The sequence below is a fragment of the Musca autumnalis genome, unplaced genomic scaffold (genome assembly GCF_047663935.1).
Source record: "Musca autumnalis isolate F117 unplaced genomic scaffold, ASM4766393v1 scaffold_5, whole genome shotgun sequence".
In the NCBI taxonomy this organism is placed as follows: domain Eukaryota; kingdom Metazoa; phylum Arthropoda; class Insecta; order Diptera; family Muscidae; genus Musca; species Musca autumnalis.
In genome coordinates, this window is record NW_027412088.1 from 180,757,194 (window position 1) to 180,772,435 (window position 15,242).

Here is a 15,242-nt window from a genome sequence, read left to right on the forward strand (position 1 = left end):
CACAAGACGAACATTAAAGGCGCGTTTCAATTCCTTATAGAGATCAATGACCAATGGCACTGCCTTGAAGTTACTTAAGGCCTCACATAAATTCCATTTCAAATCGAAAAATGTTATTGGCTTGACGGCCTTTGTGGGCTGGACTATTGTCAAAATCCTTACTTCGGTATTGCGTGGCAAATCCCTATATAATTCGAATTTGACATTAAAGCCATAACGATTTGGTGCCAACTTTGAATGGTGTAATTCCAAGTATTTTACATGGTGTGCTGTGTAATTGGTAAAGGTGAAGCTGGTTATTTCCAAGTTAATAGGTCGTCTCTTAGCGGCCTACGAAGAAACAAAATTTGGTAAGTTTCAAAAACAGAAAAAAAAAGAAAATTAATTCTTTGCAATTACCTTTACAAAATTGAAATGCTGAACAGCTATTAGTAATAGCAAGAGGTAGTTAACCTTCATTGTTCGACGAAATCTAAACGAATGATTGATTTGACCTTATTTTGGAATGGATTTATTATTGGCTATAGATTTAAATAATTATTGTTAATTTTAATTACTTAATTACAACAAAATATAATCAATTTTCAGATTGAAAATGGAGTGGATTTTACAAAGAATATATTTTGTAAACAGCAGCAGTAGGCGGGGATTTTTTACTGAATAGATTTTGCCTACAATAAAAAATTAAAATAAAATGACTTCAATAAAAATAACTAAAAATTTGGTTAATTTTATTTAGTTTGTATAAAATTAATTTAATTTTTTTAATATTAAATTTAAATTAAAATACAATTTGAATTTTGTAAATAAATTAAATTAAATAATTAATTAATTAAAATAAAAAAATTAATTTAAAAAATTAAATTAAAAACATTAAAATGAATTAAATAAAATTAAATTTAAATAAATGAAACTAATTATTAAATTTTATTATTATTATATTATTATTAAAATTAAACGAATTATTAAAGTAAAAAACATTAAATTAAATATTATACAATTAAAATTAATAAACATAAATTAAATACAGCTTACACTGAATAGGGGCATATTTTAATGAATACGTTTTCATGCAATAAAAATTAAAATAAAATCAATAAAATTAAAATAAATAAAAAAATTAAATTAATGTTTAATACTAAATTTAAAATGAAATTAATTAATTAATTAATAAATACATTAAGAATAAACTAAATTGTATAGAGTTAACTAAATTGATTTAAAATAATTCAATTAAAAACATTCAAATAAATTCAATCAAATTAAATTTAAATAAATTAGTTTTATAAAAATAATTCCATTTGTTTTTTATTTTCAAAATATATAAAAATAAAATCAATAAAAAAAATTAAATTAATTTTTAATACTAAATTTAAAATAACATTAATTAATTAATTAATTAATAATTACATCAAGAATAAACTAAATTAAATAGAGTTAACTAAATTGAATTAAAATAATTCAATTAGAAACATTCAAATAAGTTCAATAAAATTAAATTTAAATAAATTAGTTTTATAAAATTAATTTCATTTGTTTTTTAATTTCAAAATATATAAAATAAAATTAAACTAATTAAAAGAAAACTGATTTAAAAAAACATTATATTAAAATTCATTAAATATTATAAAATTAAAATCAATAAGCATAAATTAAATACGATTTTCAATGAAAATGTGGATTTTTCAATGAATATGTTTTTTTCTTCAAAATATATTTTTTCAAAATATATAAAATAAAATTAAACTAATTAAAAGAAAACTGATTTAAAAAAAAAACATTATATTAAAATTAATTAAATATTATAAAATTATCAATAAGCATAAATTAAATACGATTTTCAATGAAAATGTGGATTTTTCAATGAATATGTTTTTTTCTACAATAAAAATTAAAATAAATTCAATAAAATTAAATTAAAAAAAAATAATACTCAATTCAAATTAAAGTAAAATGAATTAATTATCATTTAAAAAATAAGGAATAAATTAAATTAAATAAAATTAATAAAGATAATTAAATTAAAAACATTCAAGTAAATTTAATTTATTTTTAATTTATTTATTTAAACTTAATTATATTTCAATTTAATTAAAATTTTTTTAAGTTAAACTGAATACACTGTGAACCGAAATTTTGGGACAGAGGTAATTCATTTTGGGAATGAAAGCCCTTGGTGAGTATATAAAGAATCCCTAAGGACATATCCGCCGTGAGTCGAACTTCCGAGTTATGGCGTGATGAAGTTTCTGCAGAAGATCCTGTAAGGTATCTGATATTATTATTATTATTATTATTATTGTTATTGTTATTATTATTATTATTATTATTATTATTATTATTATTATTATTATTATTATTATTATTATTATTATTATTATTATTATTATTATTATTATTATTATTATATATTTGTTAACTTTGTTTTAGATTATTTATGAGATGACATGCCTCAAATCGAATGAGGATTATTTTCGTAGAACATTTCGACCTTATAACTCGCTTCCTTCAATGTCCGTTTCATCCCTTATTTTATATTGATAAAAATTAAAATAAATTCAATAAAAATAAAATAATTTCACGTATAATACTAAATATAAATTAAAACAAAATAAATTAATTATTTAATAAATATATTAAGAATAAACTAAATTAAATAAAGTTAAATAAAAAATAATTCAATTAAAATGATTCAAATTAATTCAATAAAATTACATTAAAATAAATTTATTTTATAAAATTAATTCCATTTGTTTTTTTAATTAAAAAAAATAAATAAATAAACTAAAATTAAAATAAATTAAACTAAGTAAAAGAAAACTTAATTAAAAAACTTTACATTAAAATTAATTAAATATTATAAAATTAAAATTAATAAACCTAAATTAAATACGATTTGTTTTTTGTTTTCCAAAAAAAATTAAAATAAATTCTATAAAATTAAATTAAAATAATTATTAATACTTAATATAAATATAATAAAGAATAAATTAAATTAAGTAAGATTAATAAAAAATAATTAAACTAAAAACATTAAAATAAATTCAATAAAATTAAGTTTAAATAAGTTAATTTTATAAAATTAATTCAATCTGTTATAATTTAATATAATTAATTTAATTTAAATTAATTTTGTCGTATATGGTTATTGTTGACCTTTGATCAGTAATTTTCTTCTTCTAATAGTTTGGCTTAAGGTCATAAAGAATTAAAAACAGTACATTTTCGATTTTTAGTTTTTATTTTTAACATCCGATATTTCTCTTGGGCCAAAATTATCTTTACCTACAATCATAGATGGTCAAAATTACTCTTAAATATTTTTTAAGGGAAAAATAAAACAGCGTTTTTGTTAGAATTGTTTTACTTTTTTAATATTTTTAACACACAGACGACATCTAAACAACTACAAAAAACGATTTTATTAAAAATAAAATAACAAAACAATCCGTAAATGTTTATTTATGTTGTAAAAACGAAGAAGAGAAAAAAACCACAGCAACGCTGGCGTACGTGAAAGCCCATCTATGCCTACAATAAAAACAACGTTCCCTCTGTTTAACATAATAGCAGAAGGAGAAGATTGTATACAAACGTTGGGGAATAGAGAACAACAAGAGAAAGCTAGTATAAATCTTGTAACTCTTATAAACGAACACACAAGAAGCCGGACATTAGGAAAAAGAGATCGGTTTATTCTGAATACAGTGGGCCAAACAGCAAAATTCTTAAAACATAACAAACATATATTGATACTCAATGCAGATAAGGGCGATAAAAGAGTGGTTCTTTCAAAAACAGACTACGAGTAAAAGATGGCCGAAATATTATGGATATGTGTACGTATAAACGCGTAAGAAAATATCCTACAACGTTATTGCAAGAAAAGAACAAAAAACTAGTAATGAAATTAGTTCATCTAAATGTAATAAATGGAGGAGAAAAACAAAAACTAATAAGTAGAACATACCTTCAACCAAAAATGTATGGACTGCCTAAAATCCACAAAGATAAATAAACAACGTATTGGAGATGATGAAATTTTAATATCGTTCGATGTCGTTTCCCTGTTCCCAAGTATCCCAGTTAACTTAGCGATCGATGCTATAGAAGAAAATTGGACAATTATTAAGGACCACACACACACACATCCGAATGAACCTTGTCATTGAAATATTAACTACATGCATTAAGGATACAAGATATTTTTTATACGAGCAGCAGCTTAAAGGGATGCTAATGGGATCACCAATATCACTAGTTATCGCAGACATCATAATGGAAAAACTTACCGATGATTACTTAGAAAAACTGACCATAGAACCAAAATTACTAACAATATATTTCGACGACATATTTTGTGTTATTAATAAAAATAGATAAAAAACTTTTTAAGTTAAACGGTTTTATGTTAAACATACATTGCAATGTTTAAGATAAAGGTACTAAAACCAAAAAATAATAAAATAGATACAGTCGTGGGAATTATAAACATATGCGTAGACTAGACTAAAATAAAACCGTGGGGCACGTCAATTGTCTACAATCGTTGATTAAAATGTTTGTTTTGTGATGTTACACTATAATTAGGCAGTTGTTCAACCGACAACGATGGACGTGTGATAAGTAGGGCTAGAATGTGGAAACAAGCTAGCAAGCTCGATTATAAGCGAGTTTTAGGGTTTCATAGTGGTTAGCGAGTAGTACTTTGTCGATTAAAGACAAACTACGAGCAGTGAAACGCTTCCTCGCCAGGCAGCAGTGTGAATGTCCAACGATAAACTAGTTGAAACACCTCTTTTATTTACATGGAGTGTATAACTATTGGAATTTCCATGAGCAAGAAATAGTAAGTAATTTCCTCACCGTCTGCTGGCCAACTGCCTAACGACGAATTAAACGATTCTTCTATCGCACATTAAGTCGATAATTTGTAGACAATTGACGTGCCCCACGGTTTTATTTTAGTCTAGTCTATGCATATGTTTATAATTCCCACGACTGTATCTATTTTATTATTTTTTGGTTTTTAGTACCTTTATCTTAAACATTGCAATGTATGTTTAACATAAAACAGTTTAACTTAAAAAGTTTTTTATCTATTTTTATTTTCTAGTTTTTAGTGTTTATTTCGCATTCTGTTTAATTCGTTTAGTGCTTCATTATTGCAAGGTTTCTTGCCCGTTAGTTTATTGCAGTCTAACTCCTCTATACGTAGTCCCTGCAAAGATCTTACTCTACTAAGAGCCACGTAGGCTTGACCGTCTTCAAACAGTTTCGCACCTAAGTATACGACTGCGTGATCCACAGTGCTGCCCTGAATTTTATGTATAGTAGAAGCCCATGATAGTATTAAAGGCAATATTCTTCTTTCAGCCGTCCCGTAATTGTACTTAGCTGGAAACTGTATGGCTTTCGGGTGTATAAGATGTCCTGTATAGTGCACTGTATTCTTCTTGTCAAGCCCTTTTATTTGATACCCATATTGGTGGGATTGATAAAAAATTGTTATCAGCCATTTGGTAGCGGCGGCCATCTTAGATTTCAATTTTGCCTAGTAAATTGTATTCTACTTGTTGAGACCTTTCATTTGATACCCATTTTGAGGGGATTGATAAAACCTAAGTTATCCGCCATTTTGTAGAGGCCGTCATCTTAGATTTCAATTTTGCATAGTAAATTGTATTCTACTGGTTGAGCACTTTCATTTGACACCCATATTGATGGGAGTGATAAAACCTACGTTATCCGCCATTTTGTAGCAGCCGGCATCTTTGATTTAAATTTTTTATAGTATATTGTATTCTCCTTGTTGAGCCCTTTCATTTGATACCCATAGTGATGGGATTGATAAAACCTACTGTATAAGTTCGATACATTGATTACGTCACTGTATATGTTCGATACATTGTCCTCCCCTTCCGCAGCATTACAATTATAACCACATTAATTGGCCGCTCCTTCGAGCACAATGGGGAAATCTTCTCTGCCTTACTTTTAGGAGCCATATTCGCTTAGTTCGGATGCTGGGAGAGAACATTCATTCTTTCCCACACTCTCTCCTAAAAGTCACATTCGCTTAGTTCGGATGCAGAGGGGCGCTTTCCAATGCTGCGTTCGTCGTTGTTGATCTCGACCTTGTTAGCGCTATTATGCACATTGGCGACGTCACTTGTTATTTCGCTTTCGTTAACAACACACGTCATAAAGGTAAAGTTTGTTTCCTTGAAACACATTACTTACCAATAAAGAATTGAAAAAACTTATATCTATACAAATTACATACACCACATTTGTTTTATTTCTTTTCTTTTTGGGATTCGTCTACACTGGTATCACGCCAACATTTGGTCCAATCGAGCCGGATCAAAAACCTGCATAAAGAAGTTGTTGCTAATTTGGTTTTTTTCCCTATTTTTAAAGGAGAACAATCAACATCACCAACATCCCCCCTCATCAGTACGCATCGTCTCACCAACAACCACATCAAAAATCATTAAACCATCATCCACAAACAACATCATTAAAAGGTACGTAGTTCAGTTTCTTTTATATTGAGCATACCGCGAGTGTTGTTGTTTTTACATTTTTTTCGGGTTTAACAAAGTGATTTTTTGATATTTCGTTCGCTACGTCGCGTACTGGTCGCCCTACAATTGCCTTAACGCGTGTGTTATTACATAGAAATCATCCTACAGTCCACTAATCGTCGTACAATTTGCTAAATAATCGTATTAAAATAAACCAATAATCCCAATATTGTGCTTTATTTTAATACATTCGCTGATTATTTACAAAAAATCTAAATTATTCTAATTTAATTTCTGCCTAATTTGCATTTGTTCGCATTCTACTGCTTTAATTTGTTTGCCGGTGATCGATTCTGTAGTGCTTGTTTATTATTTCTACCTAAGGGCTTACATACACACATTCCCTTAATCGTTGAAATTGTCAGCCACTAGTGAGAAAAAACAATAACAACACTACTATTCTCCATCGTGCCCTTTTATTTGCAATTCTAAAAACTACCAACAATTTTCTAATCTCATTTGTCGTTTGGGTTTTTGTCGTTTAATCGCAACAACAAAAATACCCAAAAATTCCAGCATCCATACAAGCTAGCAACAATTTATTTCTTTTTTTTCCAACTCTCTTGTCGTTGGTTGGTTTGTGTGTGGTTTGACTAACATACGTTGATCGCTCTGCCGACGCGACGCTGCTTGTGTTTTCCTTTCTTTTATTCGTTTTCGTTGCTGGCTGTCGCACCTTGGGCACCAGTGTAAAAAATAATATTTTTTTGATAAATTTTTAATAAAATTTTGTTTGTTATTTTTTTCGAATATAATTTCGTGTCGCGATTAAATATTGATTGTTCGTGATATTATTCGAATAAAGCACCCTACAATCGGCATTATTGATAATATTTATATATTAAAGTCACATTTTATTGATTTTTTTTTTCAATTATTTATAAATATTTATTTATAAATTCAATTTTAATTTTTTTTCGAAACATTTTTGGATAAATTCGTTTTTACCACATAGTGTGACGTGCACCCTACTGTTGGTAATAGACGATTTTCTCATTAATTTGTCAAGAACTTGTGATTTTTCGAAATTTTTCGTAATTCTTTTTCCGTTCTTCGTTGGTATTAGCCATCGTGCATATTCCTCTCGATATTTTCTGCAAAATTTGACCGTGTGCACCCTACATTCGGTTCTAGTTGACTTTCTAATATAGTTAAAACGTGATTTTTTTAGATTTTTGAATTTTCTGTCGATACTTTTTGGTTTTTTCTTGTCTTAAATCATGTCGGTCACTCCTGTCACACAATTTATTCGTGCTTCTGACAATGTTGTCAAATTCATTGCTGGTTTTAATCTGATTAGGCCAGAAAACCACACTGTTTTCAATCTTGAGATTCGTAACACGGAACTCCAAGATTTGTGGAAGAAAGTGAAGGATACTTATGATAGGTATTTGGATCATCTTATGTCTGTTGAAGGTACGAATTCTGAAGACATTTCCTCAGCCGACGCAAAGTATCAAGCCACTTGCGAAAGCTATGTCCTTTGTTTGTCGACTATAAATGAAAAACTGGAGGAGCTTAAATCAGTAAAGTCTCCCCCTGCTTCCCCATCGTCATTGCTTATTAGTACTCCGCAAAACCGTCCATCTCAAAATAGTCAACAACTCAATTCTTCGATTCGTGGGTCTAATAGGCCTAACATTAGTCAACCACCTTCTTCTAATGGTGGCAATATGTCTATCAATAATTCGATTTCTCCACATTTGTCCACTCCTGTTCATCTAGATTTTCAGAACCCTTCGGACTTTTCCATTGGTAATTGGAGTCTACCACCATACGTTTCCAATAATATGCATAATCTCAGGTTACCACCTTGCGACATTGAGGTTTTCCATGGTGACTTTTTATCGTGGCCCACATTCCGGGATCTTTTCTCGGCAATGTTTATTAATAACACTGGTTTAAGTGACATTGAGAGGCTTTGTCACTTGGTGCAAAAAACAAAAGGTGAGGCTAGGGAAATCGTTGCCAAGTTTCCACTCACCCATAGGAGTTTCGCTTTAGCTTGGAAGTCGTTAAAAGACACTTATGATAATAAACGCATTCTGGTTCACAACCATCTTAAGCTGCTATTCGACCTTCCCGTGTTCGAAACTGAGACAAGTTCCAACTTAAAAACCCTACAGCGGGGAATCAATAGTTGTATTTCTGCTATGTCAGTCTATGATGTAGCCACGGATCACTGGGATCCAATTTTAGTCTTCATTTGCCAACAGCGTTTGCCTAAATTAACTGCAACGTTGTGGGAACAGAGTATTAGAGACAAATCTTGTTTATCCTCGTGGGATGAGTTGGACAAATTTCTAACAGAAAGAATCCAAACATTAGCCTGCTTGAGAGACATGAGAGGTTCCTCTTCTAATTCAATGCCGAAAAGTAAAGTTAAATCTAACTTAGCTACCTCTTCGGCCAACAACAAATCTAAATCTTTCTGTATTCTTTGTAAAAAAGAGTCCCATTCACTGCGCACCTGTCCTAAATTTAGAGCACTTTCCTTTGAAAAGAGATTTGAGACTGCTAAAAAGCAGGGTTGTTGTTTAAACTGTCTTTCAGTGGGACATTCAGTCAAAGACTGCTCTAGTACCCACAATTGTAACATTTGCAAAGGTCGCCATCATACTATGTTGCATAGGCCCACTTCAACTACTTCCTCTAGACCACAGACATCTCTTCCCTCGCTTACCCATACCAATCCTCAACCACTAGATGCAAATGTCGCTTCCACTTCCACTGGCGCTAATCCTACAGTTATGAATAGTAACTCGTTCCATGCATCCCAAAATCGAAATGTCTTGTTGGGTACAGCCATGGTTAACATTATTCACCTAGGAGTTTCGTATCCTGCCCGGGCTCTTATCGATCCCGGCTCAGAGACTTCGTTTATTACCGAATCTCTGCAAAAGCGCCTTAAATTGCCCACTCAATCCGTAGCTGCTACGGTTTCAGGCGTTAATGGTTCCGCATATGCTACTTCGAAGAAAAATTGTGCGCTTCGCCTAGGTTCTCGTTTCGATTCCTCTTTAGTTGTCGAAACTTGTGCGTTTGTGCTTGGTAAAATATCGGGTAACCTTCCGTCATTTTCCCTCAGTTCAAACATCACTTCTTGTTTGCCTAATCTTCGTTTAGCAGATTCTCATCTTTTCGATTCTAGGCCTGTTGATTTATTGTTGGGGGCAGATTTGTATCCACAGATTTTGCGGGAAGGGACGAAACGCAACATTGGGGGTTCATTGTTAGCCCAAAACACGATATTCGGCTGGATTCTGACTGGTCCCATGCCTTCTTCCTCAGTCCAGGTCTTTACGACTGTGTTGGATATAGCTGAGGAAGAATCTCTCGACAAAACACTACTCCGGTTCTGGGAACTCGAAGAAGTACCCAGATTGAAGCATCCTTCACCATCGGACATGTTTTGCGAGAAGAATTATCGTGCCACGACCGTGCGAGATTCGGAGGGTCGTTACGTAGTAACGCTTCCCTTTAAATCCGAGTTTCCGCAAACATTGCAACTGGGGGACTCTCGTAGTAACGTCTTAAAACAGTTTTGTCGGTCGGAAAATTCGCTTCTTAGAAGGCCTTCAGTCAAAACAGTTTATGATCAGGTTTTGCAAGAATACTTGTCGTTGAGACATATGTGTCCAGTTCAGCCCCCTCAACCTTATAATTCTCTCTCTTGCTACCTTCCACATCACCCTGTTATCCATCCTGAAAAACCGACCACAAAACTTCGCGTAGTGTTCAACGCTTCAAATAAAACGTCAAATGGTGTTAGCTTAAATGATCTTCTCCATGTTGGGCCAACGCTTCAAGCAGATTTAGTTCTCTTAATTTTGCGATGGCGTTTATTCAAATTTGTCTTCAATTGCGATATCACTCAGATGTATCGCCAAATTCGTGTTGATCCCAAACATTCACCATTTCAAAGAATTTTGTTTAGATCTTCTCCTTCAGACCCTATCCAAGATTATGAGTTGCAAACGGTCACATTTGGGGTAAACTGCGCGCCCTTCCTAGCCATTCGTACTCTTCTTCAGTTAGCCCAGGACACTCAGTCCGATTTTCCTCTCGCCGCGCATATTCTGCGCAACTGTATGTACGTAGACGACGTACTCGCTGGCGCTCACGATATTCACACTGCATTATCATATCGTGATCAGCTTGTTGATGCTTTAGCCACTGCAAAGTTTGAACTGAGGAAGTGGACATCAAATCACAAGTCCATTTTATCTCGTTTTTCACCTAACGAACTCGTTGATGCCCAGGTCCTTTCATTCGTAGAATCCAGTAGTTCCAAACCCTTAGGAATTCGCTGGAATGCACATTCCGATTCATTCTTTTTCGAGGTAGACCCCCTTCCTAAAAGGTCTCAATATTCCAAACGGGAAGTCTTGTCATGTATAGCAAAACTTTTTGATCCCGTAGGTTGGCTTTCGCCTGTAATTGTTGTTGCAAAGATCATTATGCAGCAAGTTTGGTTAGACAAGATAGATTGGGATGACTATCTTCCTACCAATACAAAAACCTCTTGGGAGTCTTTTATCGCAAATTACTCGTCTGTTAATTCAATTAGTATCCCTCGATGGGTTCAATATTGTCCAGAAGGCCTAACTGAGTTACACCTCTTTTCTGATGCCTCGGAAAAGGCATATGCGGGGGTAGTTTATTTGCGCACTCAGTCTCCACTCGGTCAAGTTAATGTGCATCTTTTAACATCAAAAACCAAGGTTGCACCCATAAAATCGGTCTCCTTGCCTCGTCTTGAGCTGTGTGGAGCAACCTTAGCCTCCGAACTACTCAAGTCCGTCGTAAATGAGATTCATATCCCTATTAATAGAGTTTGTTGTTGGACCGATTCCACTATTGTTCTTTCCTGGCTTCGTAAAACCCCTTCTAGTTGGACAACTTTCGTAGCTAACAGAGTTAGTCGAATTCAAGAAAATATAGGAAATGGTCAATGGTATCATGTCAGATCCGAAGATAACCCGGCTGATTTGGGAAGTCGTGGTGTTTCACCTCAAGACCTAGCTAATTCTTCCCTTTGGTGGCATGGTCCTGAGTGGTTATTGTTAGATTCCTCGCAATGGAGAATAAATGACACCACGTCAATCGATACTGATTTGGAAATGCGTCCAGTCAGAAGTCATTTCTCCTTCTTCAATTCTCATCAAGACATTCTGGATAGATTTTCGTCACTTGGAAGAGCTTTGAGAGTATTGTCTTATGTTTTCAGATTCTACAATAATTGTCGCCCAAATTCTCAAAGTCGTAGAACATTCACTTCCATTGCTTTAGAAACATCCGAGATTAAAGCGGTTAAACTCCGTCTAGCTATTCTCGCTCAAAAAGTCCACTTTGCTGAAGAGTACAAATGTTTAATGGAGCAGTCTTCTTTGCCTTCTAAAAGTTCCCTTCTTCCCCTCAACCCTCGTTTGGATCAAGACGGTGTCATGCGCCTTAATGGCCGTTTAGCAAAGTCCCCAACACTGTCATACACTGAGCGCCATCCCATAATATTGCCATATTCTTGTAGATTTGCCCGCCTGCTTGCAGAATTCGTGCACGCCATTTCCATACATGGTGGAAATCAGATGATGCTCCGTATACTCCGTATCGAATATTGGGTTCCTCGCCTAAAAAATCTTGTTCGGTGTGTCATCAATCGTTGTAAAACGTGTATCCTTGAGAAGAAGCGGTCATGTAATCAAATCATGGCTGCTCTCCCTCAGGAGCGAACTGTAGTCACTCGCCCTTTTCACACTACAGGAGTTGACTTCGCGGGACCCTTTGATATGAAGTCATTTACGGGTAGAGCGTGTCGAATCACCAAAGGTTATGTATGTGTCTTCGTCTGCTTTTCCACTAAAGCAGTTCACTTAGAAGCCACTACTGACTTATCTTCTGCGTCTTTTCTGGCAGCCTTCTATAGGTTTATTGGTCGTCGTGGTTGCCCTAAGACAGTGTTTTCCGATAATGGGACTAATTTTGTCGGCGCATCTCGTGAAATTGAAAGTAACTTCAAAACATTCATTAAGGAAGGTCGGGAAAAAGTCTGTTCTTCTCTAGGTTTTCAAGAGATTTCTTGGCAGTTCATCCCAGCGGGTGCTCCCCATATGGGAGGTCTGTGGGAAGCTGCAGTCAAAAGTTTTAAAAAACATTTTCGCCGACATGCAAAAACGTTTAAGTATACGTTTGAAGAGCTTTCAACTGTTCTAGTTCGCATCGAGGCTTGTTTAAATTCCCGACCCCTTTGTCCTATAAATGATAATCAAACGGATGCCGTAGCACTTACTCCAGGTCATTTTCTCATCGGCGCTCCTCTTCTTTCGCCACCTGAAGAAGTACTAGTCGATTCCCCTCTTAGTTTGGTCAATCGATATCGTAAACTAAAGGCTCTCACACATCAATTTTGCATTCGTTGGAAAGAGGAATATTTAGTAGAATTACACAAACGATATAAATGGAAACATCCTCAGCGCGATCTTCAAATTAACGATCTTGTTGTGCTCCGTCATGAGCAATTACCCCCTACTTCGTGGAAGCTAGGACGCGTCGTTCAAATCCATCCTGGAACGGATGGTCACGTTCGGGTTGTAGATCTCCGGACGGAACAAGGCATTGTTCGGCGACCAGTCACGAAGATAGTTGTAATCGACCATGAATAACTATACACTTTCATTCGTTGTCATATAAATCTTTGTTTGTATAGGAATGGCTTCATCTGAGGATATCTTCCCAGTCGTCGTCTTGCCAGAAGAGGATGAAGACATGATGTCAGATGGAGAGGTTGAGAAGGAGTTGCTTATTTCTAAAATTGACGAGGTTGTAGCAGCCTCTGACCGGAGGGCTCCAGGTTCGTCAGGTGCGGAAAGCGTAGCTCCTCCTCAGCCAACAACTTCATCAACACAAACTAAGGTCGATTCTAGGCCATCTCAACCAAACCCAATGTCCTGTCGCTTATGCTCCTTACCACATCCTCTATATAAGTGTTTTAAATTCAAGAAGATGTCACATCATAAACGGTTGCGATTCGTGATATCTCATGGGTATTGTCATAACTGTCTCCAGTCCAACCATACATCGTCGGGATGTCCATTGGCTCAATTGTGTCATTTTTGTCGAGAGCCGCATCATAGTTTGCTGCACTCCCGCGAACGCACCCCGAGCCAACCTACTAATCGTAGTCGTCGTGCAAACAAGCGTCCTAATCCGCCTACAACCGTCGTTCGTCCTTCCGTCGAATCTCCTGCTGCGAGACCCATTCCACCACTACCAATAACGCGATTGGTCACTCTGGCACCCACAGCTGTTGTCCGTATTTGTTTCCAAAACGGCAGCATGCTAGTCCGCGCGCTGATCGATCCATGTTCGGGTGTCAGCCGAATTTGTGAGACTTTGGTCTCACACCTAAATTGGCCAGTTTCGTCGGTGGATGGCGCACGTTATTGCGACATTATGGTCACGTCGTGTTATGATTCTACCCAGCGACAATATATGACGGCTCAAGTTGCAAAATTGGATTGTGGACGAACCCCCCCGCTTTCTATACCACCATCGATCGCCGATTCTTTTGTGGGGCTCCCATTGGCGGACCCCGAATTCTTTAAATCTCGCGCTGTGGCTTTGGTGTTGGGGCCGGAAATTTACTCCAAAATTATTATCCCGTCCCGGATTATGGCTCAACCTGGGTTACCCACCGCCCAATACACGTCGTTCGGCTGGGTCATTTCGGGTGCTGTATACCCCTAAATTGTAAAAACAAAACCAGAATTATAAAATAAATTTGAACTCAATAAAATGAATTAATCGAAACCAAAACTGCTCAATGAAACTGAATTACGGTATCTATATCTTCACCTACATAATTACTAACTATAGTTTTAAGTTTTGCTTGCGAATTAGTCTAACCCTGTTGCCTTGCTGATAGCACGTCAAGGTGGGCGGCAAATGTATAAGTTCGATACATTGATTACGTCACTGTATATGTTCGATACATTGTCCTCCCCTTCCGCAGCATTACAATTATAACCACATTAATTGGCCGCTCCTTCGAGCACAATGGGGAAATCTTCTCTGCCTTACTTTTAGGAGCCATATTCGCTTAGTTCGGATGCTGGGAGAGAACATTCATTCTTTCCCACACTCTCTCCTAAAAGTCACATTCGCTTAGTTCGGATGCAGAGGGGCGCTTTCCAATGCTGCGTTCGTCGTTGTTGATCTCGACCTTGTTAGCGCTATTATGCACATTGGCGACGTCACTTGTTATTTCGCTTTCGTTAACAACACACGTCATAAAGGTAAAGTTTGTTTCCTTGAAACACATTACTTACCAATAAAGAATTGAAAAAACTTATATCTATACAAATTACATACACCACATTTGTTTTATTTCTTTTCTTTTTGGGATTCGTCTACACTGGTATCACGCCAACACCTACGTTATCCGCAATTTTGTAGCGGCCGCCATCTTGAATTTATAATGATAATGAATAAATATAATTGTATTGTCACCAAAATCCAAAGTGTATACAAAATTTCAGATTAATCGGTTGACAGGAAGAGGGTGAAATTTGAATTACTAAATTTGACCCAAGAATAAAAAATAAATAAATAAAAAACAAACGGGGTGAGCTAAATAATACCATTTAAAAAAGA

The 15,242-nt window shown here is 34.7% G+C and overlaps 1 protein-coding gene across 1 annotated transcript; it reads left to right on the forward strand.

The window, feature by feature from the left end:
• The first annotated feature begins 5,874 nt into the window (after positions 1–5,874).
• On the forward strand, positions 5,875–14,955 carry LOC141406312 (uncharacterized). Its single transcript, XM_073991567.1, has 2 exons — positions 5,875–6,530; positions 13,297–14,955. Exon 2 carries the CDS (start codon positions 13,299–13,301, stop codon positions 14,334–14,336), a length of 1,038 nt encoding a protein of 345 aa, XP_073847668.1. The 5' UTR covers positions 5,875–6,530; positions 13,297–13,298; the 3' UTR covers positions 14,337–14,955.
• The last annotated feature ends 287 nt before the right edge of the window (positions 14,956–15,242 follow it).

What these genes read in the sequence shown, in the direction of transcription:
- LOC141406312 (XM_073991567.1), top strand. Translation starts at nt 13,299, where the DNA reads ATGGCTTCATCTGAGGATATCTTCCCAGTCGTCGTCTTGCCAGAAGAG.